Source organism: Aythya ferina (assembly GCF_964211825.1).
Source record: "Aythya ferina genome assembly, chromosome: 1".
In the NCBI taxonomy this organism is placed as follows: Eukaryota; Metazoa; Chordata; class Aves; order Anseriformes; family Anatidae; genus Aythya; species Aythya ferina.
The window spans coordinates 196,837,163-196,864,567 of NC_140296.1; the positions used below are offsets into that span (position 1 = coordinate 196,837,163).

The 27,405-nt window shown below is 35.6% G+C and overlaps 1 protein-coding gene across 7 annotated transcripts in view; it reads right to left on the reverse strand.

The window, feature by feature from the left end:
- The window catches only part of CACNA2D1 (calcium voltage-gated channel auxiliary subunit alpha2delta 1), a 425,824-nt gene that overhangs the window by 168,618 nt on the left and 229,801 nt on the right, over window positions 1-27,405 (reverse strand). For all 7 annotated transcript variants that reach the window (XM_084535082.1, XM_084535080.1, XM_084535079.1 and 4 more), the window contains exons 5-6: window positions 24,683-24,727; window positions 3,266-3,395 (exon numbers count right to left, since the gene is read on the reverse strand). In XM_084535082.1, the coding sequence (XP_084391208.1) occupies window positions 3,266-3,395; window positions 24,683-24,727 (175 nt within the window). The remainder of the gene's footprint in view (window positions 1-3,265; window positions 3,396-24,682; window positions 24,728-27,405) is intronic.

Genomic DNA, 27,405 nt, shown 5'->3' on the forward strand with positions numbered 1-27,405 from the left:
TAAACACTATTATGTCAAAACATTTTACAACTGAATATTCACAAATTTGATGTACCACTACAAATTTAAAACTGATACGCACTATCAAACCCATTATTAAAAAACAATACATGTACTAGGAGATTTTAAGGAGCAACAAAATTTTGACTGCTATCTTAATAAAAGGATGATATGAACAAACAGTATTTATATTTTAAGATCATTAAGCTATGGAATCCATCTTTTAATTGTAACTCTGTTTATGACAGTTCTAATAGACTCTGAGCAGGGGAAGTCTTTCTTACGCTGGTAGCTGTCCAAACATATTCAAAATGAAGTCATTGTGTTCAAGACATATTATTCTCCGCATATAAGCATTGTCAATCTGACACTTTAATCAAACTCTTCAGTGATAATCAAACAGTGACATGTGGAAGTAACATTTAAATTTCTGATTTAGAGGAAATGAAGCAGGAGTAACCACAACAAAAAAAAACAGCCCTTGTTCTTGTGCTTTGTCCAGCACCCTTTCTAAACCTGTAACAAAAGCACTAACATCTACCTAGAGCAACCACTGTAGCATTATGCATCTGTACATTATCCGTCTCAGGCAAGGAGGATAACATACAGTGGTATCCACCAGGCAGACTAGCCTGACTTGCCTTGTGTTTTGGATTTCCTCTGGCCTGCAGTTCCCATTCTGCTTAGGGATAAGCGGGGTACAGTTACACCAGGGATTTGCAAATGAAACTTCTGTTATTATTAACAGGAGATGCATGACTAAATCCCAGTGCATGTAGTAGAAAGCTGTCCTGAGGGTCTGTTCTGTTTTCAGTAGCACATTGATTTTATTTCAAGACCTAAATAAAACTCTTGAAAAATAATGAATTTAAAGCCCAATTTGGGTCCATTTTACCGGGGTAGACCTCTCTTGCAGTGGGACTATAATCCTCAAATACAGGCAAATAAACAAATTCCCTAGACTTTTCCTTCTTTCCACCGAGGCTTTGGCACCAAAAGCAGAGAAGAAAAAACAAAATTAGGTTTCATGATATTTCTTTCTGCAGTCAAATAAGTGACAAAGTAATAACATTGATGTAGTGAATGGATGTAGTTTTATGATTTATATTTCTATGGTGAAATAAAAAGGGACATCACTGTATTTCAAAACAAGCAAATCACTGTATATGTAGCTAACCAAAGAACATTATTTTATAGCACATATTAGTTCGTCAGGTTTCAGTAGGTGGCACACCATTTGAGAATTACTGGCTAAAACAGTTTCCCAGCTTTAAAGGGCAAAGCGGAGGATGGATACACATTCAGAATTTCACAAGAGAAATTACAAACTATTTTCCAAATGTACAACTGTTACTACTGTAGTAGTCACTGAAATCTCTATCAAAAACTCACAGTTTACCTAATGTGAACAGGAAGGAAAATGACAAAAGTGTTCAGGACAGGTTATCACTTTTTAGGGTCATAAACATTTATTGCAGATAATATTGCTTGAGAAAATTAAGCTCTAGTTTTAGAAATCTATTGTTGGATAACTACATTCCAATTGCTCCCTGTGTTTCAGATGACACATGAACTTTGCCACTATAAAATAAACCTGGTGACAATTTTGGGTTTATTGATATGAAATCCATTGTCAATTTGTTATTACTGAAAACACCATCTGTAGCTGTGTGAGAGGAAGTTAGCCAGTTACTACCGTATCCGAGGCTTTTGCTGACACAGAATTACTGATGATACTTTCTTAGGCTTCCCATTCTTTGAATCAAACTCCCTAGTCATTTAGCGTATTAGTCATTTAACTACCACATGGTAGTTAACATGATAGCTAGACCCAAAGAATCATGAATTTCTTGTGATCCATGTATATTGCACATGCCTGTCTTAAGAGATTCACATTTCCATGTTTTATTATCATTAGATACTAATGTTGCACCTCTCCTATGGAAGCCATAGTCTGTCTTAATTTTTAGGTTAAGGGGTCCGTATAGTAACACTACCTAGCACTGCTTTTAGGGGACATAAGTGTTCTTAGGAATACTACCTACAGTGTTAAATTTGACAGAACAACATATTTTACATAGTGTTATGATGACAATCATATTAAAGTTCACATGGTGTTAAAAAATCCTTATTACAGAGAAGTTTTTGTTTAACAGCAAAGTATCAATACTCTGAAAAAAAAAATAAATAAGCAAAGGAAATGACCTGTCTCTTCCCTGTAATCCTGCAATTAAGGTGCACCTTACCATTTATTAAAGCCAGAATCCCAGAATAATCCTCTGGGTCTGTCATTCAAGCACACCATATAAGAATACCAGCTACTATGATTCTTTCCCCCATCACACTGACATTTCCATTTTCATCCCCGTGTCATTTATGTAAGCCACAAGGAACGGTGGCCATGAATTTTAAAGAGCTCAGGTCACATCAGGGTCTCTTTCTTCTTGATGAGATTTTGAAAGAGGAGGAAGGCTGCATAGTTGAAATTAGCACCCTAAACAATGAACTTAAAAAAATGTGGATCCTATTCCATTTTCCTCCCTTTTTAAAATTATGCAGCCATTTTGAATGCTGAAATGTCTTCTTAATGGATAAAGATTTTTTTCTACACAATGAACACAGAAAAAAAAAGAAATTACTTTCATCCTGAAAGACAACATGAATACCAAATTATGAAATACTGTTACAATTACAGACTCCTTCGCAATATATGTGTGTAAATATATTTTAACACTATTTAGAAAGACTTTATTCAAATTTTATGCTAAACTATTACTACAATTCTGGAAATGCACTGCGTTCAGTGTAAGTACTACCATCTTGCACAGCATGTTATTTGCTTGAACTGTATATGCTTTTGGGACACTTAAAAATGATTTCAGTACTCATCTCTGCCTGAGGTCAAAGCCATGCAAAGAACTGTCAAGAATCATTTATGTTAAGTAAGAACACAGCACAGAGAAAGAATGGATATGAAAATTAAAATATGCAAGAATTTTCTTTCACCTCCAGTTCAATTTTGGAAATTCAGATCCTTCTCTAATAGTTCTCTTTAATTATGGCTCCACCTAACTCGTAAGATGAATCATATGCCTAATAGAGCACATATCTGAAGCATCATTAAAGGAAGGAAAAAAGACAGTCTCAACATCTGTACTAAAAATAGAGATGAAAAATTGGTGTGGAAGTTATTTTCTATGAAGAATGGGACACAAATAATAAGCTTAATATTATAGTAAAATCACTTTGTTCATGTGCTACTTACAGCCTTCATAAATATCTGTTGGTATGTGGACTGCTGCATGTTGGTAAGACGTTTGCCTTCGGAAAACAGGATCTTCTTCAAATACTGGTCTGATTCTCTGGCTGCCAGATTCAGTGTCATTCTTTTCAGGCTTTTTAAAGAAAGACATATGAAGTACAAAGTATTACAATGTATGCTAAAAACAATTCCTCTTTTTACACGACAGACTCATAGACTTCCTCTTATAGCTAAAATTTTGCATTTCTGTATAAACATATTTATTTGCTTCAGGTCCAGAAATGCTTGTGTATAATTCATTATGAATTACAAGTCATCCAATGGAACTCGGTGAAATGAAAATCTGCAAAAGGAAAATGAGAGCCTAACACCTTATAAACCTAATTTCATAAGCTCATGGAATTTTTACACCCATAACAAAAGGCAACTACATTATCCTTTATTACTTGTAATAATTTGTACTGAATCTTAAATAGTGAGTATCTCATTTTTATTTCTTTAGATTATATAGTTAAATCACAAATCTAAAATGAAACCAATAATATACATTTCATAAATATATTTTTGAGAAACAGTGAGGCACACGTGAGAGAGACAGGAAATGAAGCCTTTTCATAAGTTCCGATTTTCACACATTTTATTCACTGGTTTATGTTATTAATAAGTTCTGAGGAAATGTCATGTACTATCCTGGCTACAGCTGCCTGGGTGGAAAGGCTCCCAAACACTCAGGTGCTCACCACCACCAGCCTGCCTCAGGTTTCCTTCCTCCCTCACCTGTCTGCACCACTGCTTCTTGATTCCTTCCAATCCACTCAGTCACTTGGACTAGGTTTTAGAAATTTTGTGAAACAAACTTTTTATTTTTTTAAACTCAGCTACGGACCTTGTATGAAGTATGGAAACCAACGAGATAGTGAAAATCAAAGAGAAGAGGGTAGTATCTTTACCTGCCTCAGCTGCAGTTTGAACAGGAGTCTCCATGGCATGAGCAGACTTCCACTTAAATCAATAATGAGTCAGCTATGATACCAAATTATTACTTAGGCCAGCAATTGCAGGCAGTAATACAGATCTTTTTAATACTACAAAGTCATAATTTTTTTAAAATTTAATATACTTGAAAAATAGTGCTGACAAAGAAACATCTATCTGGTGAGCCAGGCACACATACATGGGCTGAGGTTATTCTTTATGTACTTTCACTGTGTCTATTATCCCCTATCAATATAGACAGATGAGTTTCAATTTACCCACAAAATATCTTAATTAAACTTCAGTTTCCTCATCTTCTTCATCACAGGACCATAGAAAAATGTTATTGTAAGTACAGGTTCAAATGCTGCCTGAGGTAAGCAGATGTATTAGATGGGTTTCAGAGGTGGTTTCCTTTGGAAACACTAAAGGCAGAACTCATTCAAACAGTGACATGCACTGATTTCAACAACATAGCAGTCTACATGTGAGTTAATCACCCCAGGCTGCCTTCGTAGTCAATGAAGAGAAATGGGCACTTTTAGAGTACAATTCATCACATCTTAATTAGATACCTATTTTCCCATGACATGACTCGTGTCTTCGCAGTGCCTCCTTCTTTCCATCAACAATAAAGGTAGCTCTAGGGCAATTACCCTAGACGTAAGTGCCTGTAACATAGCTGTCTAGAATTAGGTGAGCTACATATCACAATGCAAGTCTATTAAACTTCCAGAAGAAAAGAAAGCAGGCACTAATTCTGACTACTTTTTTTCTTTACGCAGCATAGCTACCATATCTTATGCTAGGAAGTTAAGCTTGTTACTTATCACTTAACCCAGTTCTGATGGATGAGACAGAAGGGAAGGCACAAGTCTAAACACTTAAAGTACAGGATAATCTTTTTAATTCATGTATATTATGACATTTAATAATCTAAATTGATACAATGCACTAATTACTTAACAACATTATTCTCCTTGGAAAACCTAAGGCAAGATGATGCTGTTTACTTTCCTGCGGGCTATTTTCATTAATAATTCTAGTAGACACATCTACTTGGTGTTTGGAGGTTTGGAGGCTGCCAGAGGATGTCTGAATAGAACACATCCGTATGTAGATGGTTCTAATAAAGTAGTGTTTTACCTTTGGGAAGTGGAGAAAAAAAAAAAAAAAAAAAAAAAAAAAACACAGGAAATGCTTGTACCATGACCATGCAACCTGGAATGTCTTGATCCAGTATGCCACTTGCTTAATTTTACAAGAAGGTGACACCATTACAACTTTGAAGTTTGTAAACTGGAGACAGGATCAGTAATAGTTGGTGTGTTCTATAATTTGAAGTGACACAGCATTATGATGACTTTAGGCATTGTAATTTGGGTCAATTTTTACTTTATTATTATTATTCCTAAAATATTAGACACTATTTATTGATTGATTTATTTCCCAGACCTGGAATGCTGTGCAACATTAAGCAAATTCGGGAGTTCTTTTCACACGTTATCTCTTGGCTCCATGCTGCTCAAGGTAATGAGTTTGTCTAATTCTGCAAATGCAGTCTCAACAATCAATCATTTGTGTAAGAAAATTTCTCTCCTGCCTGCAAACCAATTGATTAAAAAAACCTAACACACTATTTTTGAAATTAGTACCAACAACTGCAATTTCCTGTCACTTTCACGGAACACTTCAGGAAAAAGGAAAAAAAGGGGGGGGGGGGGGGGGCATCAAGCCATATTGTTACAATTAAATACCATAATCAGTTGGTGTCATAAGATTTTTTTCCAACTGATTTTCCGCAATGAATGCTTAGAGGGAGGGAAAGAAAAAGGGGGTAAACTGTAAGGTCCATAATGTAACATCTTGGACAGAGGTTTTGATACTCCAGTACATTTACATTTTTATTGAAATTTCTGAAGCATCTGAACATTAATCTTTCATCAGTGCTTGGACTTTCATTCTGAGTAACAGATACTAGCATTCAGTCTTTCCTGTAACTTATGTGCTTCAAGTCTACTACCAATGTCTGATTAACTTTGGTGAAGTTGAAAGAACTTAAGTACTCCACCCAAACACCTTGAATTTTCAAATACAAAGTCTATTTCCCATATTTACAACAGCACACATACCAAGTGCCCCCACAGCAATGCCCAGTATAAAGACTGAGATTCTATTCTTCCTACCAATATTCCACAACACCAAAACAAGAACATGCATCTAAAACCTCTTCAATTATTATTATTGTTTTGATTTAAGTGATTCACCTGCTCCACCTGAACTACATTTTATAACAACCTCTGCGACCGTGGTGCAGGACAGGGAATCTACCAAAACTACCTGTAATAACCCAGAAGCTTTTAGGTCCTTGTTGTTGACCTCCTGGAAGTAGTTTGTGATGTACAACTGTGAACTCATGTATATGTCTGCCCCCCAAACCCAGAAAAATCCTCTAAAAGCTCTGTAGTTCTCTTCACATGGCATTAATTTTGCTATTAAATCTAAAGGTGTCTGAAAAAGACCTACAGACAACAGGCAAGTATCAGAAACAATTAAGGTAGTTGCACTCAGTGAACACCTCTTGGCTAGCAACACTAATGCTGTGCAAGGCATTACATATTCAATATTTGTAGTGGAGCCTTCTATATAAAGTAAGAACTATTTAGTTTCCAGCTGTCAAATATATGAGTTATAAGTAAGCTACTTTTATATTAGAAAAAGAAGGATTAGAAAAGATGAAAAAGGAAAACCCCAATGTTAGTAATTGTTTACATCTGGTATTTCTATCAAAAGTCTGACTAGGTTGCTGCACTGGTTATTACAATTTTAATAACCATTGAAACTTGGTTTTCAGGAAAGTAGCAAAACACCTGTTTTGGAGGAAAGTAATCTGGTTTGTGAACGCAATTAAAATCCAACTCCAAACAACTTCTCTTTCAAGTCAGAAACTGAAATGCAATCAATATTGGCACAGGAAAGTCCCACATGAAATGGTGACTGAAGATTAATTTTCTATCTGTTCAAACCTGGTCTTCCCTGATTGAATTACGTTGTTACCTACCACTGTCAGTCAGCAAAATAGCTCACTCATTTCTCTGAAAAGAATTTCCAGAAACATTTCTCTGTTCCTTGTAAAGAAGTTAAAAGCCTTTAAGGTCACATTTGTGCAATTTAAATACTTGATTTTTTTTTTTAATCAAGTTTTTTTTTTTTTTTCTTCTTTTTTTTCTTTTTCTTGTGTGTCTGCAGCTCTCTCTCAGAATAAAGGGAAAATGACATTACAGATAAGACCCACATGAAATGGATTTTTCTGGAGACATTCCTTGTGATCTTGGCTAAATCACTTATGGCATGATCTAACATAAAATGGAGGTTATCTTCCATTCTGTGATTCCACCTGTGATTTTATAAACCAAATACATACTTGAAATAATGCAACTGCTCTCTCAAGGGCTTTGTGAACATAAACTACTTTATGTTCATATGGCAACTGGAAGCTTTATGCCAAGAAGTATCACAGAAAGATGTCGCATTAAATGAAAATGAAACAAAACCAGTTCTAGGAATTTAGACATAGCTTAGCTGCCCATTTCACTGCACCTAAATGTATCCCAACTCTTTTTCACAGCATTCAGTTACTTTTTTATCATCATAGAATCACAGAATGGTTTGGGCCGGAAGGGACCTTAAAACCCATCCAGTTCCAACACTCCTGCCATGGGCAGGAACACCTCCCACCAGACCAGATTGCTCCAGAACCCATGCAACCATCATAGCAATACCATCATACATGAAAATAAGTGGAATTCATATCTATACTAGTACATTTTCATTTAGTGGAAAAACACTGTCTTACTGTAGAAATTAGAATTATTTTCTCTATAAATATAAAACACTTTTTTTTTCTGCTTCTTTTAGCTGCTTAAAACTGAAGATCAGAAAATAGCTTTCATTCATTAATGCAACCAGTGAAACAAACAAACAAACAAAAAGCTAAATAAAACCTTCAGTTGTTTTCTGAAGGCAGACTGTTTTCAGAAATGTACAAGTTGCTGAAAGCATCAAAGCAGTTTTAGCAGCAGAACAACAGAACAGGAAGTAGATTTCCTTTTGATAATTGCTGAACAGACATCCAGCAAGAAACAAAGGCATCTGCTTTTCATTGTTATGTCAAATAGAAAGGAATTCTTTGCTAGTATTTTGGACTGACCTAGCATCTAGGGAATATGTTTTGCATAAACCTCAGTCTGTACATATCAATGACATTTTAGAGAATGAATGTAGAGATGGAATTAGAATTGTTATGGGTCCAGAGAAGACAGAATTCTTCTTTTGTCATTCCCTTTTCTCTTTCCTTATAGATTTCCAAGTTTTTATCTTCATCTCTAGGATTTTGATCCTTCTTGATTTCTGAATATCTGTTTAAATTTCTACACAAAATTTTAAACAGTAGAGTCTTGCTGCCTGTCCTTTTTGTCCAATCACAGATCTATGCTTTAGAAATACTCTCATATTGTCTCTTCATTCAGCTATTGCTCCCCTCACTTAAAACTGTTTTTGCATTTCCCCAATAACATAATCCAACACAAGTATATATGCTCTCCCTGTAATGTTGCTTTAAAAAGGCCCATTAAAAAGTTGCAGCTGGGGCTGATGCTGAGAGTAAAGTGGAGAGTAAAATATGAAGTTGCTTGAATCACCAGCAATATGCCTACAAAAAGGAAAGGATGGAAACTGCCTTTCTACGGATATGACACTGAAATTCATTTGGAAAAGGCAGGTAGAATACATTTCCAACAGCTACAAAATTCCCAATAGCATTTTAGGGAATTTAGTAACTGCATTGCTTTCTGAAAACGTTTTTTTCATCCATTTCCTTTCAATATATGTGATTTTCCAGATGTGGGTAAACTGACAAATGGAATTTAGGTGGTTGTGACATAACTGCAAACAGTTTCCTTCATTTTTGTTTGTATGTCAGTGGGTGACTGCAGTCTTTATGCGGCTACATTAAGATTTTAAATAAACTGTCATCCTTCTTTCTACTCCAGGCTCCTAATGACAGAACTCTACCAAGAGTTATAGAAAGAAAACGTTTGGCTTCTTAACTTAAAGATTCTTACTCTTTCTGTTAGACAACAGAGGTGTTAAACATAATATACAGGGCCTGGGTGACATAAGATGTAGAAAAATATTTTCGTTTGGAAATGCTAGTATGTCATGATCAAGGATAATTTATTTAGAATGTACAGAGTGCTTTAAATGTGGTTATTGGATACAAGTAAGAAAATGAATGGAACTCTGGACTGAGTGCTTACCTCTTTAAAAAAAATGTATTTATTTTATAGCAGTCATTTTATTTTCAGCATTCTGCCACCTGAATAATTTAGCATGTACCAAACTCAGAGTCAAACTAATTAAAAAACATTTATTTGCCTCTTTAGTTATTTCTCTGAATGCATATTATCCTTTGTTGATAATCATTTCTATATATCTTCTCACAGACTTGTCCCTGTATACTCTTCTTCTAAAAAATAAAACAAACAAAAAAAACTGTTCTTTTTTATGGGCAGTTAAAAACCTGCTTTATGCATTCACTTATCAGACATTCATGGTTTGCAGTTCCTGATGAGAAAAATATTATATATACTAATCATAGTAGTGTTTCCCTTTTCTTTGTATCTCAACCTACTCACCAAACTGATTGCATCATGAAATATATGGTTTCTTGAATAAATGAATCCTTGATGTAATTCATTTAATGTAATTCATAAGGGCTGGGAAATTCTGGCCCTGCAGTAGCAGAACTGTGAATCCCATTATAAAGGATCAGATGAAAATGATCATTGGTTGTTGTTTTTTTTTTCTAATTTGTTCATTTGGAGAGAGTTTAAAAACAAAGTTTTTCAAATTCAACTGCCTGAAAGAGCTAATATTCAATCTACATGTATGAGTGTGCCTTAAATAACTGTGACTCAGGGAATTCTAGTTTCTTAATGATAATGTTTCTTAATGATAATGGTGAATGGAGCCAAGTCCAGTTGGAGGCCAGTCACTAGTGGCGTCCCCCAGGGCTCGGTGCTGGGGCCGGTCCTCTTTAATATCTTCATCGATGATCTGGACGAGGGCATCGAGTGCACCCTCAGTAAGTTCGCAGATGACACCAAGTTAGGTGCGTGTGTCGATCTGCTTGAGGGTAGGAAAGCTCTGCAGGAGGATCTGGATAGGCTGGACCGATGGGCTGAGGTCAACTGCATGAAGTTTAACAAGGCCAAGTGCCGGGTCCTGCACCTGGGGCGCAATAACCCCAAGCAGAGCTACAGGCTGGGAGAGGAATGGTTGGAAAGCTGCCAGGCAGAGAAGGACCTGGGAGTGATGGTGGACAGTCGGCTGAATATGAGCCAGCAGTGTGCTCAGGTGGCCAAGAAGGCCAACGGCATCCTGGCTTGTATTAGGAACAGCGTGACCAGCAGGGCTAGGGAGGTGATCGTCCCCCTGTACTCAGCTCTGGTGAGGCCGCACCTCGAGTACTGTGTTCAGTTTTGGGCCCCTCGCTACAAGAAGGACATCGAGGTGCTTGAGCGGGTGCAGAGAAGGGCGACGAAGCTGGTGAGGGGCCTGGAGAACAAGTCCTACGAGGAGCGGCTGAGGGAGCTGGGCTTGTTCAGCCTGGAGAAGAGGAGGCTCAGGGGTGACCTTATTGCTCTTTACAGATACCTTAAAGGAGGCTGTAGAGAGGTGGGGGTTGGCCTGTTCTCCCACGTGCCTGGTGACAGGACGAGGGGGAATGGGCTTAAGTTGAGCCAGGGGAGTTTTAGGTTAGATGTTAGGAAGAACTTCTTTACAGAAAGGGTTGTGAGGCATTGGAACAGGCTGCCCAGGGAAGTGGTGGAGTCACCATCCCTGGAAGTCTTCAAAAGACGCTTAGATGTACAGCTTAGGGATATGGTTTAGTGGAGGGCTGTTAGCGTTAGGTTGGAGGTTGGACTCGATGACCTTGAGGTCTCTTCCAACCTAGAAAATTCTGTGATTCTGTGATTCTGTAATAAAACTATTTTCTTTGTTTCTGATTACATGTAGTATTTTTAAGACATAAGAAATCATTTGGCAATAAGCTAAAAAAAAATCCTAGAATGAAAAAACAAACAAACAAAAAACAACAAACAGTTATAAAGGATATGAACAGTTAATGAAAATTATAACAGCAATTTCTAATGGTTATACCTGCATTTTATCACCCCTGTTGTCAAGATAAACTTTAAAAGGACTGAAGGACTGATACACTATTTTACTTAGAATCATATCCATAGGACTTATTCTTGCACAAAGCATTAAATAAAACTTCTCTAAAATTTTGCAAGCAGGAAAATGAAAGAGTCAGCCTGTTTTCAACATGATAATCCCAAGCATGTCACCATACATGTGCTTGTGATTTAAAAAGGCAGAGAGATTCTATTTTGTAAGTGCCCTAACAAGTTGAGGCTAGGGAGACTAGAGCAGGCAGCAGGATGAGGGACTGAAAATCTGAAGTCACCCAAGTATATCAGCAATTAACAGGATTTATTTTAAAGAGACCTATGCAGTCAGCTTTTCTTTCCTAAAACTGACAATTTTTTATGTTGAAATCTTGATTTCTTATTTAATAATCAAAATGCAATTGAAAGTTATGTTATTTTCTCATTGTTACAGATTACAGCTGATTTTCACCTCAAAGACAGCTCTTGTAACATCAATATGTAAAAATTAATTTATCCCATCTCCAATATTCTCTTTAACTACAAGGGCAGGCAAAATTAAATACATATTTTAAACATTTAGGCACATAAGACGTTTATCTTCCTAAAGATGTGTGACCTTTTTTATTTTCTTTTATTTTTCCTCCAGTCATCAGGAATCTCAGCCAGTGTTTCAAGGATGATGGAGAGCTGCCTCATAATGACATCAGCACCCTTGGATCAATCCCATCTGATCCCATGGATCATCCCAACTGAACTTTGACCTTGCTAATTCTATCCCTGCAGGCTCAGGCAACACCTCCATACCCCTCCTGGGTAGCATATCCTGGTCATGAGTTCAGGGGTCATTATGTGTAAACCCATCTGAAACTCTCAAATTCACCTGGTTCTCTTCTATATGGGGTGATGCTCTAAGAAAACTCAGGGATTTAGGACCATCGTGGTCACTAGGAGTGATTTTCCTGCCATCATTAAGGTATGGTGTATTGGGTGTAACTATTTGCTTCAGCCCTAGACTGGTCTGACCTTGGCTGCAGCTTGACTGGACAAGATGATGTCATTAGACACCACGAGGAATATAACTATATATGTATGAGGAATATAAATATATATGTATTGTCATGTTAATATAAAAGCACATCTTAACTGATTCAAATGTTACAAGCAGTACAGAAAAGACACAGTGATTTTTTAAAAAAATTCATAGCCTCATTCAAATCATTGTACTCACATCCCATTAGAGTACCAACAGTAATAAAAGCGGAAAAAATAATAAATGAAAATAAACAACGCATATTGATTGTAGCCAAAAGTCCTGCAAAATACCTGATCATCTACAGTTCCAAGACCATAATGCATTCTGAATAATTTAGATTTTTTATATAACATCCAAACTAGGCACTATTCTACTTTTATTGGAATAAATTGCACTATCTTTCAGCACCCCCACATCTGATTAAAGGTAATATCCCTCGAGAATAAGAACTGTTAAATCATCTTAATTCTTCATCAGGAATTAGTCATAATACCCACTGACTGTGAACATTTAATTAATCTGATTTTTTCATCCGATGCAGTTGTCTTTGCCATGCTTTGCTAAGCCATTGACTGATCCGGTTTCACAGCACATTCTTATCTTCATTATACTGGTTGGAGTCCAGATTTTGTACATCTCACAGCATATCAATTGGTTGTTGCTCCTTCTTCTTAATTTGTCAGTCTTCTGTGTAAATAACAACATTAACAAAAGTAAAGCCCTCTTTGAGAAGGAGGTTGGACTGCATGACCTCCAGAAATCCTCCTAATCTAATTTTTTCTCTGATTCTCTGAGTTAAGACTAATGGGGCTCTAAACGCTATACAAACATCACTCACTAATTCATGCCTACATAAATATAATGCAGCTTTTCACTAATTAAATGCCAGCTGTATCTATGTAGATAAAAAGTGTTAGGTAACACAAAGCCACAGACTGACCTCTGAGTTACATACATGTATGGACCACAGACTTCCCCTGCAGACTCAATAAAGTCATAATGCAGTTATATCTGCAAGTATAGATGGATTTAAAAAATGTTAGTATGGTGAAAACTTAAAAATGCAACAAATAAGAATGACATTCATAGAGACTGGGAGGAATTTTAGAAGGGCATTCTGTCCAAGAAGAGAAGCACATCAGAAAAAAAGATGAAATGAGAAAAAGAAAAAAAAAAATAAGGAAGAAGAAACAGGTCAGCTTTCAGATATTGCAAGAACTCACAGAAACTGTCAGCAAAGGAAAATACCTTTGTAAAGGGTCAGCTGAAGCCAAATTCAAAAGTTTTAATATCTGGACAAATGTGATTCCTTGCTGGATTAAAATAACATTACCAGCAATACATACTGAAAAGGAGAGCTGCAGGATTAGCTGTAATTCACCTCTTCACACACCAACACTCAAAGTCTAGAAGGCAGAAGGCAACTGAAGAAGCAGAAGCAGAGGTGACCCTTTGCAGCCAGGTGGGCAAGAAGTGCTTCTGAACCAAAACCCCAGATTATTTCCTATTCAGCCCAAGTTTCGAAAGACGTGATAAAGGTGCAGAACTGCAGTGTAAATGACCTTGCATAAAACAAGAGGCTTCAAACTCTTGTCTGTAGCTGCTTAGCCGTATTTATGGCAAGTAAAGGAAACTAGGGGCTTAATGTAGAGAACTGCAGAACAGATTAACACTGGATACAATAAGAAAACCTTACACTTCATAGAATAGAATGATCATCATCTTATACATATCTAAAAATGAAATGCTTTATACTAGCTATAGTTACATTCTTCAATCTACTACTTTTTCATCCATTCTCCAAAGATAATGGGGACATTATCTTTGTGTGTGGAAATGACAGGCAATGTGATCTGGCCTTCTGCAGATGGTTTTGACTACCTCAGAAAAACTGTCTTTTGCAGAGTCAGGAGCAAGGCAAAACAGCTGAAGAACTGCACTGCAGATAACTCAAACCACAGGGAACTCTCTGAAGACCCCACAACAGTGCAATGCATGTATTATTTCCTGTATGTGGATATATTCAGGATGATAAACTACTCTGAAGGTACCTCCAAGTAAGCCAATATGGTGTTATATCTCCAAGTAATGTAGTGTTTCAGGACTTCTGAGGAAAGTAAGGTTATATATTAATCTCCTGATCAATTAATAATAACTGTATATTTCCAGAATGGGGAATTTAGTGTGTCTCCATTCTCCAATATACAAACTCATTATTAAAGACAATTTTGTAATAATAATAGCTCCTTGTCTCAGACATAAAAATGATGAAGAGCTAATTTAGCCATTTGTTTCATTTGACATTATAAGTAAGCAGTAGACCAGCAGAAGCCACAGGGGACACAGCTATCAGCGCATTTTATTTTTTCCTTTTTTTACACCTCTCAAATTTGTAAACATGACTTAAAGCTTTTGTGATTTAGTTATCTTGATTCTTAATACTTACTAAAATACTGTAAGTGCTCTATTACAGGTTTATTGATATAACTTGCAGCTTCAAGTTCTGTTTTTGCCTTCAGTCGCCCATATAAAAATATCAGATTAAGGCTTTTTTGTTTGTTTTGGACCACTTAAAAAAAATAAATAAATCAATGTGACCAGCACATTTAAAGGTGACATGTCAAAATGCTCTCACAGCATTGTTATCTAGAATTCGGCAACACAGAGCTCAACAGAAATCACTACTTCCAATGCTATAAACACTCCATAACAAATTCAGATTTGTGAGTTGCTGTTATTTACCAATAAACAATTACGCTGCATTCACTGTAATTGTTAGCAGTCATGCATTTGATATTAGTATGAAATATCCTCAAGGAAGCAATTTTCCATTAAACTGATGAATCACTGCCTTGAGGGCTGAATTTTGATCTGTGATGTGACATAAACTTAGCCTCCATGGGGAGACTTCAAGCACTGCTCTTTTGTGCAAATCTGCCTTCAAGGTAGGATTCTCTGCATTAAGAATTTCCTCATCTTTTTAGGACATTGACAACTACAGTTATCACTCTTGCCATTATTATTTCATAACTCTGTTTCACAAGTAGGAGGTAGCTTTGGGGCAGTCATATATTTCATTATCATGTATTTTTCTTTGCAGCCTTGAAAATGTACTCATCTGGGAGAAGGATAGACTTGTGCAAATTTGAATAAAGGAATATAAACCTGACACCTAGTTTTTTAACCAGAAAGAAAGAAAGAAAGAAAGAAAGAAAGAAAGGAAACTCTTGGTCCCTGTGGCAACAGATCATTATAATTTCAATAGGAAGCTCAAAGGGATGCCTTCTCTCCCTGTGGGCTGGACTCAAGCTTTCCTGTAATACCTTGAAATGGAGCAACCCTACATCTCTCTCTCAATGACACTTGGTGAAAGGCACATATTCCTCAGTGAAAAGTCCGAAACCTTTTGGTACTAAAGCAGCTAATATCAGTCAGGCACTCACTGTCAGTTCAAATGCTCGTTTTCCAAAGTATGGCATTCAAATCACACCGTTAGAAAAGGTAGTCCCAGATTCCAAATATGAAAGAAGAAAGTACGCAACAAAAACATTTGTGTATGCATTTTCCTAAAAGGCTTGGAAGTCAAGTTACCACAAAATTACTAGAAATAGGAATAGTAAGCACTATTATATAAACATGAAGAACAGCAGATGTAAGGCCGAAGAACATCAACCTATGGTTTGCCTGCTTACTCCTCCTCCCCATAAGCTATAGGGAAGATGCTTAGCGCTACATAATAATAAGATTTTGCCACATACTCACTATAACAAGAAGAGTATATTTTAATCATAAACATTATCTTTGTTATAGACTGCAGTGTGAGAGACACAGCACACCCAAAACACAATTATTTGGTTGCATAAAAAAGATAAAACATGAATCCACCTGTTTAAGTTGGTTCTTTTTTTTTCCCAAATATATTAATTCCAATGGAAATTCTATACCTTTTGTATCAAAGTAAGTATATTCTATGATCAGAGAATCATAGAATAATTAATGTTGAAAAAGACCTCAAAGATCATCTCGTTCAACCACCACGCTACCACCAAAGTCACCCACTAAACCATGTCCCTAAGCACCATGTTCAACCTTTCCCTGAACACCCCCAGAGATGGTGGCTCCACCGCCTCCCCAGGCAACCCATATCAATGCCTGACCACTCTTTCTGAGAAGAAATGCCTCCTAATTTCCAACCTAAACCTCCCCTGGTGCAACTTGAGGTCATTCCCTCTAGTATATCCAGTATATACTAGGTATCTATAATTTCTAGAATATAACAAAAGAATAACATCTTGTAAATGAGGACAGCAATGCCTCCTGCATCCTCCTCTATATTCACAGGGTAGGTTTTTCTATTCAGTGTCACTTTTCAGCCCAGCAACTGACAGTCAGACTTGCAGAAACCCAGCATCACTCTCCTAGTCTCAATAAAAGTTTCTTTATAGCTGTTACCTCTGAGACTTGATCCCTGGACTGCCCAATCTGCCCTGCTCCAGCTCTAGACCTTTATGCCAATTGAGTGTCTTCAGGAGCCTCAAGGACTCCGTCTGGCCCAATCTTCAGCTCCTGGCACGCTGGCTTACAGAGGAGCTCCTTCTCTTCTGCTGCCCAACTGAAAAATATGTTACATACTGTTCTTGTTTGCTCATTAAATCAAATTACTCCACCTTTTTTCAGTGTATGTTATAAGGAGAAATGCCAGCAAATTCCTGAGTTCTGCTAGTAGCAGCTAAAAATTCTGGCCTTTTTGGTCTGAGCTCAGCAAGAATGAATGTGTGGGGATGTTTGAGTAAGGCAACTACTCAACTTGATGTGCTGAGAGGGTTTTCAGAAGACACTGTTTGCTATCTATTTTTCATTAAAAAATTGAAAAAATACACAGAAAATGGTTAAAGTTTAGACTGAATAATCTCTATTCTCATTTGAACTATCTACATCCCAGGTGTATTGCTTCTGGCTGGGATGGAGGTAATTTTCTTCAGAGCAGCCCCTATAGTGCTGTGTAGTGGATTTGTTGCTAAAATACTGCTGATAACACTCCAAAGTTTTCACTTTCACTGAGCAGTGTTTGCAGAAGGTCAAAGCTCTCTCTCTTTCTTCTTCATGCTCCCCAATGAGTAGGCTGCGGCAGGCAGGTGGCTGGGAGGGGACAGAGCTGGGAGAGCTGACCCAAACTGACCCAAGAGATATCCCATATTGCATGACACTGTGCTCAACAACAAAAGCTCATGAAAGGAGGAGGAACATTCATGGTTATGGCATTTCCATGGCTATGGTGTCTTCCTCAGCAATCTTTATAGTGCTGAGGCTCTGCTTTCTAGGAGATGCCCATGGGATGTAGTCAATGTTTGTTTTTCTTTTACCTTGTTTTTTTTTCCCTTTGCTTGTGTTATCAGCTTTGCTTTCCCTATTAGATTGTCATTATCATGATCCATGACTCTTCTCACCTTCCATTTCCTCCTCAACCCATAGCAAAAGTGAGCAAAAGACGGGTTCTCTGTGGGCATTTGGTTGTTAACCAGGGTCAACTCACCACACCAGGTACCTGAGTAGTGAACAACCATGCTGCACTTTACCATATCTAATCTAAATCAGTCCAAATTTAAATTTACTCCTGCTCATTAATACCAGACAACTACAAATCACCGGGTATCGAATCCAGAATAGGTTCAGAGTTGGTTTCAAGTAAACCTGGCAGTCTCACTATCTGATTCCTTTTTAATAAATTAATCATAAGTGCAAATCAGAGTTAGTTTTGCATTACTGGATGCCATAAATCAGAAGAAAAGAAAAATATTTGTACAAGGGTATAAGGAAAGAGTCAATAAATTTCCAAAAACATTGACATGCCTCTAAATGACCAGTGCCTCTTCCACTGAAGAGGCAGATCAAGGTAAATTGTGTCTCTAGACAACAATTCTATTTTCTGCTTACTTCTGCCCAATATTGTCTTTGATTATAAATACACTTAATAAAATAAGCAAATAAATAAATAAAATAAATAAATAAATAAATAAATGCTTGGGGACTTATAAGATGTGTACTTTCTCAAGCTAGTAGAGTGAAGAATCCTGATAGCTTTTTGTTTTCATGTCTCAGCTCTCCATTTTAAAATGTAGATATTTGTTGGATGGAAGGAGAACAAGTTACAGCTGAACTGCATTTCCCAATAATGATTAGGGTTTTCTAAAAAGATACTTAGAAAGAAGAAGAAAAAAGATTATTGCAATCACTTTCTATGTTTTCGGTGTGATGCATTCCACTTTATACATGTATGGCCAAAACTGCGGTATGTGAAATGCACCAGAAATTTTTGGAGATCATTCATTCAAACATAATCATCCTTTCCTAGTTTTACAGTAGTTGATGTGGATATATCTTTTTTTTTTTTTTTTCCCCATCATTACTATTTGGAAGGACTTGATAGCTGTGTTTATGCTGCAGTTGTAATCTCAAGGAGAGCTAATGTTTCAAACGTTATTCAAAAATAAGGTGTCACTAGTGTACAAATGCTGTCTAAACCATAAGGCAAAGTCAGCATACCATTTTTAAAGGATTTTTCCCTGCATTACATAAAGTAGCAAAAAAAAATGTTTTTCATATTTAAAACAGCCATAGACACGCTCCTGTTTACTCCAGAACCCACACATTGGCCTTAATTACAGAGTTAATTCACATTTTGTGCACGTACTTATGCTCCAAAGAGAACTGTAATTCCAGGGCTTTTGTGTTAATTCTATAACATAAAAATAAAAAGTGCTACTGCTTACTAATACATGATCAATGCACAAGGAATACTGCTGTTAATCATAACTGCAATCTAACATAGGACTGTACTAAAGAAATCTCTAATAAATCAATGGTGCTAAGTAGGGACACAGCTCTTGCCAGGAGATACATCTGTCAGCTCTCAGTTAAAGCCTAATGAGTAAGACCTAGGTGCAGTAAACATCCAATGAGGCATGACTGCTTTAATGTTAAAGAAACATTTGTTTGTATATTTGTAATACTTAGTTCTTTCAGCTAAATCACTGGGGGAGGGGTGGGCGGGGGGGGAGGGAAGGAAGGAAGGAAGGAAGAAAGAAAAAAAAATCTGCTTTTCCTTAGGTTGTTTTTTCTTGTACAGGAAGGCGTTTATAAAAATATGACAAGAAAATTCACTAACAAGGTAGAAAAGGAACAAGATGCAAAGAGAAGATCTTTCATCAAGGAAGGATGAAAATTAAGCAACTGAGCATTTCAATGCATAGTGGCTAGGTGAACAAATGAAAACAGGCAAATTCGATTTAGATAGGTTCTACAAAGAAAATACAAAATCACTCATAATAAAATAGTGACCAGTATGAAAAAGAGGAGAGGAGTAGACAGTGAAGTAAAGATAAATATAACTAGGGCGGAGCACAAAGGACAAGAAGGGAAAATAGGAGGAACAGGCAAAGCAATATTAAAATTTACGGAGAAGGGCATTCTAATGTGGATTGGACTCAGTTGTCCAATACATGCACTGCATCACTTGTACAGAGTTGGATGACACAAGTAGTTGACACCTGCAAATTAAAGTGCATGACACAGACTGCAATATATCAAACTGAAAGGGTTCTGGGGAATAGGACAGAGAGTAGAGATAGAGATATGACAGTGAGTAGAGATGAGAATAGACCTGAGAGGCCTATATTAAATTACAATTTTTGCCTTTATTTTCCAATGTGATATGAAAAATGGGAATATAATACCTCTTACCTTGTTGTGAGGATAAAACCCATTAATTATCATGAAGTGCTCACATATTACAGCACTGTGGGGGAAATGAGCAAGTAGAATCTAATTGCTGCTGTATGATAAAGAGCACAAAGGTATATTACTGATTGATGTACTAAGAGATTACAAATTGATTGTTTTATCTGAGAGTCTGAGAAATCCAAAGGCCAAAAATGATTGGTCTTCACATGCTTATTTTTCTTTAAAGTCCAAGCAAATGCAGTCATTAGGTTCAAAAAGGCTCATCTCAACTTCAGGTGAAAAATGAGAGAGAGGATCTTCTGAATGTGGTTCATAAACAAGAAGAAAGGAAGCAAAATGCACTGAAGAACGTTAACAATTCAAGTTAGAGGATTGTTCTTCTGGTAAAGCTATGATTTTAAAGGAGACAAATGAAGGCTAGAAGGCACGACCTGCAAGATGAATTTCTTCAGCATCAAAGAGTTAAGATTTAAAAGGCTCCATTACAGTAACCTGGTCAAAAGAGAGAAACACACGTCTAGAAGCGATTCAGCTGACCTTTAGGTGGTGGACGCCTAACTCAAAATAAACCAAATAAAGGTAAACACAGTGACTAGCTTAAGCTTAGATATATAATCCTAATAAATAAATTGTTGCTACTAGTTACTTCTACTTTTTCTTACAGAAAAAGATACTATCATGTCTTGTGATTAAATAAAGGCTCACAGCATAAAAGAACAGAAAGTATGAATTTATTAGATACTAAAAAATGGATGGCAGCAGCGGTTTTACTAGCCAGTATTTCAGAGGAGACTCCAGTAAAATCTCTGTCTCTAAAAAAACGTGCCACCTACGTTGCCTCACCCATTTCAGAAACATTCATTAAAAAGTTTCCATAATTAAAAGATCTGGTACTATTTAAGAGAAAGTATACATAAGGTAATATATGTATAGACTTTCAGGGCTAGTAGGGCTTGTTAGTACCCTCAGAGCTCCAACACAGTGCTACTTAATCATCCTGTTGACAGTTTAGCCCAGATGGAAGCTGTTAGAGACCCTGCTGTGGGTTTACCATTAGCTACAGGAGGACTAATCTTCCCCTCCCCTCTCTTTATTTGGCTGATGGAGGTGGGCTACTCTAAAGGGCAATCTAGAGCAAAGGCATCATTTTATGTGCTGTATACCAGTTCTGTTGACTACAGCCTAAAGAGATTGGTTTTCTAGGATGAAATCAGTCTTTATGAATATCTTCCTTACTCACAAGTGCCCAACAGCCTATCCATTTTAAGCTATATTAGTGGGACATTTTATTTTCTTGTCATCAGAACGATAGGGAACTGAATGTTCAGAGCTGTTGATCTAGCTCTTTTTTTATATGGGGGACTGGAAGGGTTTTACAAGAATTGGCACCAATTTTCAATAAAACTTGCTGGATTCTGAAGAAACTAGAAATAGAACTCCAATGTCCACAGAAAAATCTATGGCAAATGTATCAATAAAACTGAGAACTTTTTTAAGGGACTGCAGGCACATAGCAAGTGCACTGATATTAAATCTTGTTGCATATGAAACAAGAAATTGTCGTTAATGCTATTAACCAAAAAATAGTGTGGAAATATATGTAAAGCCTTAAAAATCATGCAGAAAGAAAGTAACATGTCTTTGAAACCAGACCTATCGGATTATACAAAATCCAACAGAATCCTACTGTAGTAAGATTAATCAATTAAAGTAAACCAGAGTAAATGTGTTTCACCCATTAAAGACAAGTTCCTCTTTAGGAATGAGGACCAAAAAAGTGAAAAGAGACACTACAGGTTTCCATGAAAAAGAAAAAAAAAAGAAATAAAAAAGCGGTCCAAGTCAGCTCAAACGCAGGAGCGAAACTAAAATCAAGGTTTAAGTTCAATCACTTATCCCTGTGAGCATAATCCTCTCTTTCTGTGAAACTAAGTTTTAAAAGTTTTTTTCTGCCTTCCGATATACTTGCATTTTTCTCTGTAGAAGATGTTTTTGACAAACCAACAAAAGCTATGAAAGCAGTGTTGTGTAATCACACAATTTTATTTTAAAGTCATGGAAGATAAGAAGTTTGAAGAAAAGGGCCTGAAAATAGAACCCAAGTTGTTGTTCAGTCAAGAACAGGGAAGAATGTTAACATACAGGTTAGACTCGGATGCAGCCTGTTTTCTAAGCAAAAACTCAGTAATAGATTAGTGACCATCTCATTCGTATTGCTTCTCCTTTGAAATTATATTATTCATCACAGCAATAGCCCAGATACAAATACACCTAATTTAACTCTCAAAGTGTTATATCAGAAAGTACTTAGGTGGTTATTACCACCTTAATGAGATGCAAATCATCAGTAAGCAAACCTTCACTCTACTTGCAAGGAAATGCCACAACTAAAATACAAACTAAAATACAAAAAAAAAAAAAAAAAAAAAAAAAAAAAAAAAAAAAAAAAACTGTTCTTGGATTTTCCTATTCTTCAATTACATGGTCAGCCTCAACTTTACTTTACTTTAAAGATTGTTTAGGAGGTGCATGGTAATGTTTACTGAAATATTTATTGGGCCTTTTAAAGAGATCCACATGTGTGAAATGTTCTTTTTCTATAACATAGATAAGATTTTTTTTTTTAAGAATTGCCATCTATATTGCAGCTTAAGGAGGATAACTTTTAGCATCATTAAAAAATGTTTATTAAACAGCAAGAAAAAGAATTACAGTATGTTTTTTCTGGAATTAATAAGTCTGGCGCTCAACAGAAACGCTGAACCAACGAGTTATTAGTTATTATATACGCGCCTCATTTTCATGGAGTAATTAGAACTTGTAATTAGATACCATTAGAAGCTTTTTAATAGTATCTACCTAAGTCACAACATGTTTTCAGTGCAGCCAAAAAACATCTGATCAGAAAGCCAATAAAGCTTAAATGGTACAGTACTACTTGTTTATTGACAGGTTGGCCTTGACTAACAAGGAACTATTTTTAACTCAACAATAACAAGTATTATGATCTTCATTCCAAGAATTAAAAAAAAAAAAAAATAAATAAAATAAAAAAATAAAATAAAATAAAATAAAATAATAAAACAAAACACACAGAAATATAAACAAGCCTTCAGGTGGAATAAAATTGTGTTTCTCTGGGGAAATAAAAGGTCTGGAACAAAGCCAATGGAAATGAGTAAAATCTAGAGGAGTGTTCCCTTTCCTGCTTTGCCTAACAAATTTGAATTCATATCGTAGAAGCAGTCTCCTCAAGACTTTTCCCAATACCATTTGCATCACAGCAGACATAGCAGGCTCTTTTACTTCATACCATAACACACCATTGTTACACTATACAGTACATTTACACTCAAAAGCTAATATTTAAGCTTTGTAAATTAAATCCTATTTCAGAAGTGATTTGCACCTCAAATCCCAGTGAATTCAATCATAAGAAACATCTTTTAAATCTTTCAGATTAAGGCTCGTTGTATCGAATTTTACTTAAAGCATGCACATTTAAAAACCTGGGACAATTGATTTGTTTGTGGTATCTGAATTCCAGTACTCATAATTCTGTGTAAGCATATCAAATAGTTTTTCTTGACATGATATATGCACCTTCTTTAATTGCCTTACAGCAGAAGCATCAATTACAATAGCGATGCCATCAATCTCTAAAGAATACTTGATTAAAAAGTGCAAATGAAGCATGCTGGCACTTCTGCTTAATACATTTACAACATCTTTTCTATGGTTTTATACATTAAATCTATGATGAAGATGAGCAGTTGTATTATCTCAAGTGAAGGTGAAGATGATTTGCCTTCTCCCAGGAAGACATCAAGGTTTTTAATAGTTAAAGCCAGATAGAAAACTTCAAACCACTTAAAGTAAGAGTTTTAGTAGACATTGAAATAGCATACATTTTCTCTAAAACTTGAGACTGGATTTTCAATTGTTCCCAATCTTATTTCACTCATATGAGTGATCACAAAATGCATGAAATTTGTTATTCATTAGCATTTTACATCTGCTTTCATCTCACATGAAGAATAATTCTTATAGAGAATACAGAACAAGATAATATGAATTTGGAATAGAGGGTCAGAAAATGGTTCCCTTAGAGTAAAGTAAATTATTTACATTTATCATTTTGATTCTATCATCCTATAATTAGGATTATATTACATTTCAAAAGGTGAATGATTCTGCTGTCAGAACCTTTTTTTTCTTCCAATTCTCAGAATACTGTATGATGGAAGTGAGACCTTTATAACTGAAACATAAAATATTATTTGTCTCTCAAGGAAATTTTAAAGACGCTTTTAAGTTTCTTGGTTTCTTACTGCTGCAATATATCTATATGTTGATTTTCATGTTTTATTAATCTTTTAAATCCCTTAATTTTCTGAGATTATAGGCAGTGAAAAAAAGAAACATACTACTTACATCATTCTGATCATCTTTTGCATTGTAATAGATTATATCATTATTCTGTAAAAGAAGAAAAGGAAAAGGAAATCTATTAGTTTAGAAAGAAGTGCATTAAATTCACTAGAAATATTTTGCACTAAACTATACTTTAAGCTAAACTTGCAATTCTTTATGGATTCTCTTTGAAACATGACAGAATCAGACTTTGCATTTACCATTCATATGTTTAACTTCATTCATTTGATATTTCTTCCCTTAGAAGTTACATGAGTCATACAAACAGCTAGAAAAGTACACATGGTGTTGGAAAAGTCCAGAGCTTATAAAAGACTACTGTCAACTGTTTCATTTACAGACATATAAAGATTTCACTATACAATTAGGTGGTTTACGCACAAAAAAAAATCTAGCAGGCAACAGATTCAACACATGGGTGTTGAATCTGAGTGGGTTAAGTATTTGTTGCACACCTTTTTATTGTTTTGTTCAACCCCCAAAGCACAATAAAATTTTGGGAAAACATATCACAGAGGAGTCTGTAGTGTACAATAGAACATAGAAAACACAGTACCATATAATTCAAACAAATTTATTACCAAATCAGTAAGATTATTATCAAGTAAAGCAGCAAATCTATTCAGCATATATACTGAAGTTCAAAAATTCTGGTATTTCCTATGTTTTTGTTTTCCCTTGAAATATTTCTAAACCATTTAAAAACCTTAAAGATTTATGTTCACTGTAATAGTTTTCCAATAAATATAAGTGCTATAGTATGCCCTATAGTTTTTGTTACACTTTTTTGAATGAAAGCAATTGTCATGTTCATTTTTTTATGAAAGATATATGTGTAATTTTTATTTTTTTTTAAGACCCATTAATTGTAAATAAAGCAGCAGCATCTACCTTCCTTCATGCCAAGCAGCTTGTTTAAAATAGGCAATGGATGGTAATCTCTGAAAATAGCCTTAATTTATATTTTCAGTTCTGTTGGTTATAAGCAATACTTTTAGACTGTTTGTATGTAATCAAAAAGTTCACCACAAATTTCCATTTTCTTGTATAAATACCAACAGGAAACATGATTTCAGTAATCATTTTTCAAGTGGGCAAGCCCAGGATAATTATTACTTGCACTAAAAAGTTTTGTGGCACGCAATTTAATGCATTTCACCTTTATAAATGATTTTTCTTCTCACTTCATAACTAATGACATTGTTCATTCTCCTTTGTGACGTTTTTGACATGCAAACATGAAATATATCACAGATGAGCTAAATGCCAATACCAGGTGAATGCTGTTAAAATAAACTTATCCTCTTTCCTATTCTCTATAAGACAATGGGTTTCGTATCAGTATCTGGGTAACTAAGCCAGAAGTTATAGTGTGTTACAGACATAGGATGAAATTCTTTCCACTGTTTGTCATGACCTGTAATCATCACCACTTGTTACTTGATTGTCATGAAAAGCTTGTGCAAGCCTTCAGGTAAGTTGAAAGAGGCAGAAGATTCAATTTCCTTGGAATCCTCTTTACTTTATACATGGTTGTATAAAACAACAACAACTCTATAATACTAGTATCTGTTCAAAAATCTGTATGATTAATTTCACAAAATAAATAAATAAATAAAAATTAAACTGCTGAAGAACCAATCCTGAGCAGTGTGTTTTGATCACACAACGATCTGTTAAATTAAAAATAATAATAATAATAAAGATCTTTCAGTGTTTCAATTCAGAAGGCAAAGAAAAATGCATATTCCTCTCACCATGCCTCCTTATGTCATTATAGCCGTTCTGCAAGTATTTCCCTATAAAATTTTGTTCACGAAAGTATTATTCAATAAAAAGTATTACAGACATATTTATCTGGGTATTATATATATTAGTGCTTGCACTTTAAAAAGGAACATTTTCCTATAAGCACAATTCTATTAGGTTCTCTCATGTACTTACAATGAAGACAGCAATTTACTTCCCCACTCCATTCCCATTTCTCATGTTCACAGTACACATTCTCATAGAATCACTTAATGCATAGGATTTTTAACATTGTGAACAATCATGTTTACCTACTTAGATAAAGCAATTCTCTACTGTCACAGTTATATTCCGTCTTTTATATTTTTATGTGTTTACTTTGATTTAAGGTGGCATGGCATTGCTATCTACTTCAATTGGACTAAACAAAAATTTTAAAATATCTATTAAAAATTTGTGCTTCAGATGCATGATATATTTACAAGTTAATTAAAATACCCCCTATTATGATTAGATACTTTGTTACACTACACATCTTGTAGTTCATTGTCCTGCAAGAAGATATTACATACACAATGCATAAACTTAAACTGTCATTGGTCATATCTCACTGCTTTTACTACAGAAAACAAAACACACAGCACTACAACACCCTGAGTGCCGTACAGTTCACAAATTAGATTCATGGATCAATTATACCATTAGTGGACAAGTTTTCATAACTTAACCACTTAAGGATGGCAAGAACAAATTGCTCTGTTGCTGGTTCTCAAAGAAGTAGTTTAGTTATTTATTAATTCCTTGACACATATAATTTGAATTTTCCTGTTATTAAACACTTCGGCACCACTCTGCCATCAGGTAATACTGCACACTTTTTCAACAAGCCTACAACAGAATGTAAATATCCTAGGTTAGTTTTGTTGTTGCTGTTGTTTTCCCCTTTATGTCATATTTCCTAATGCTGTGAGAAA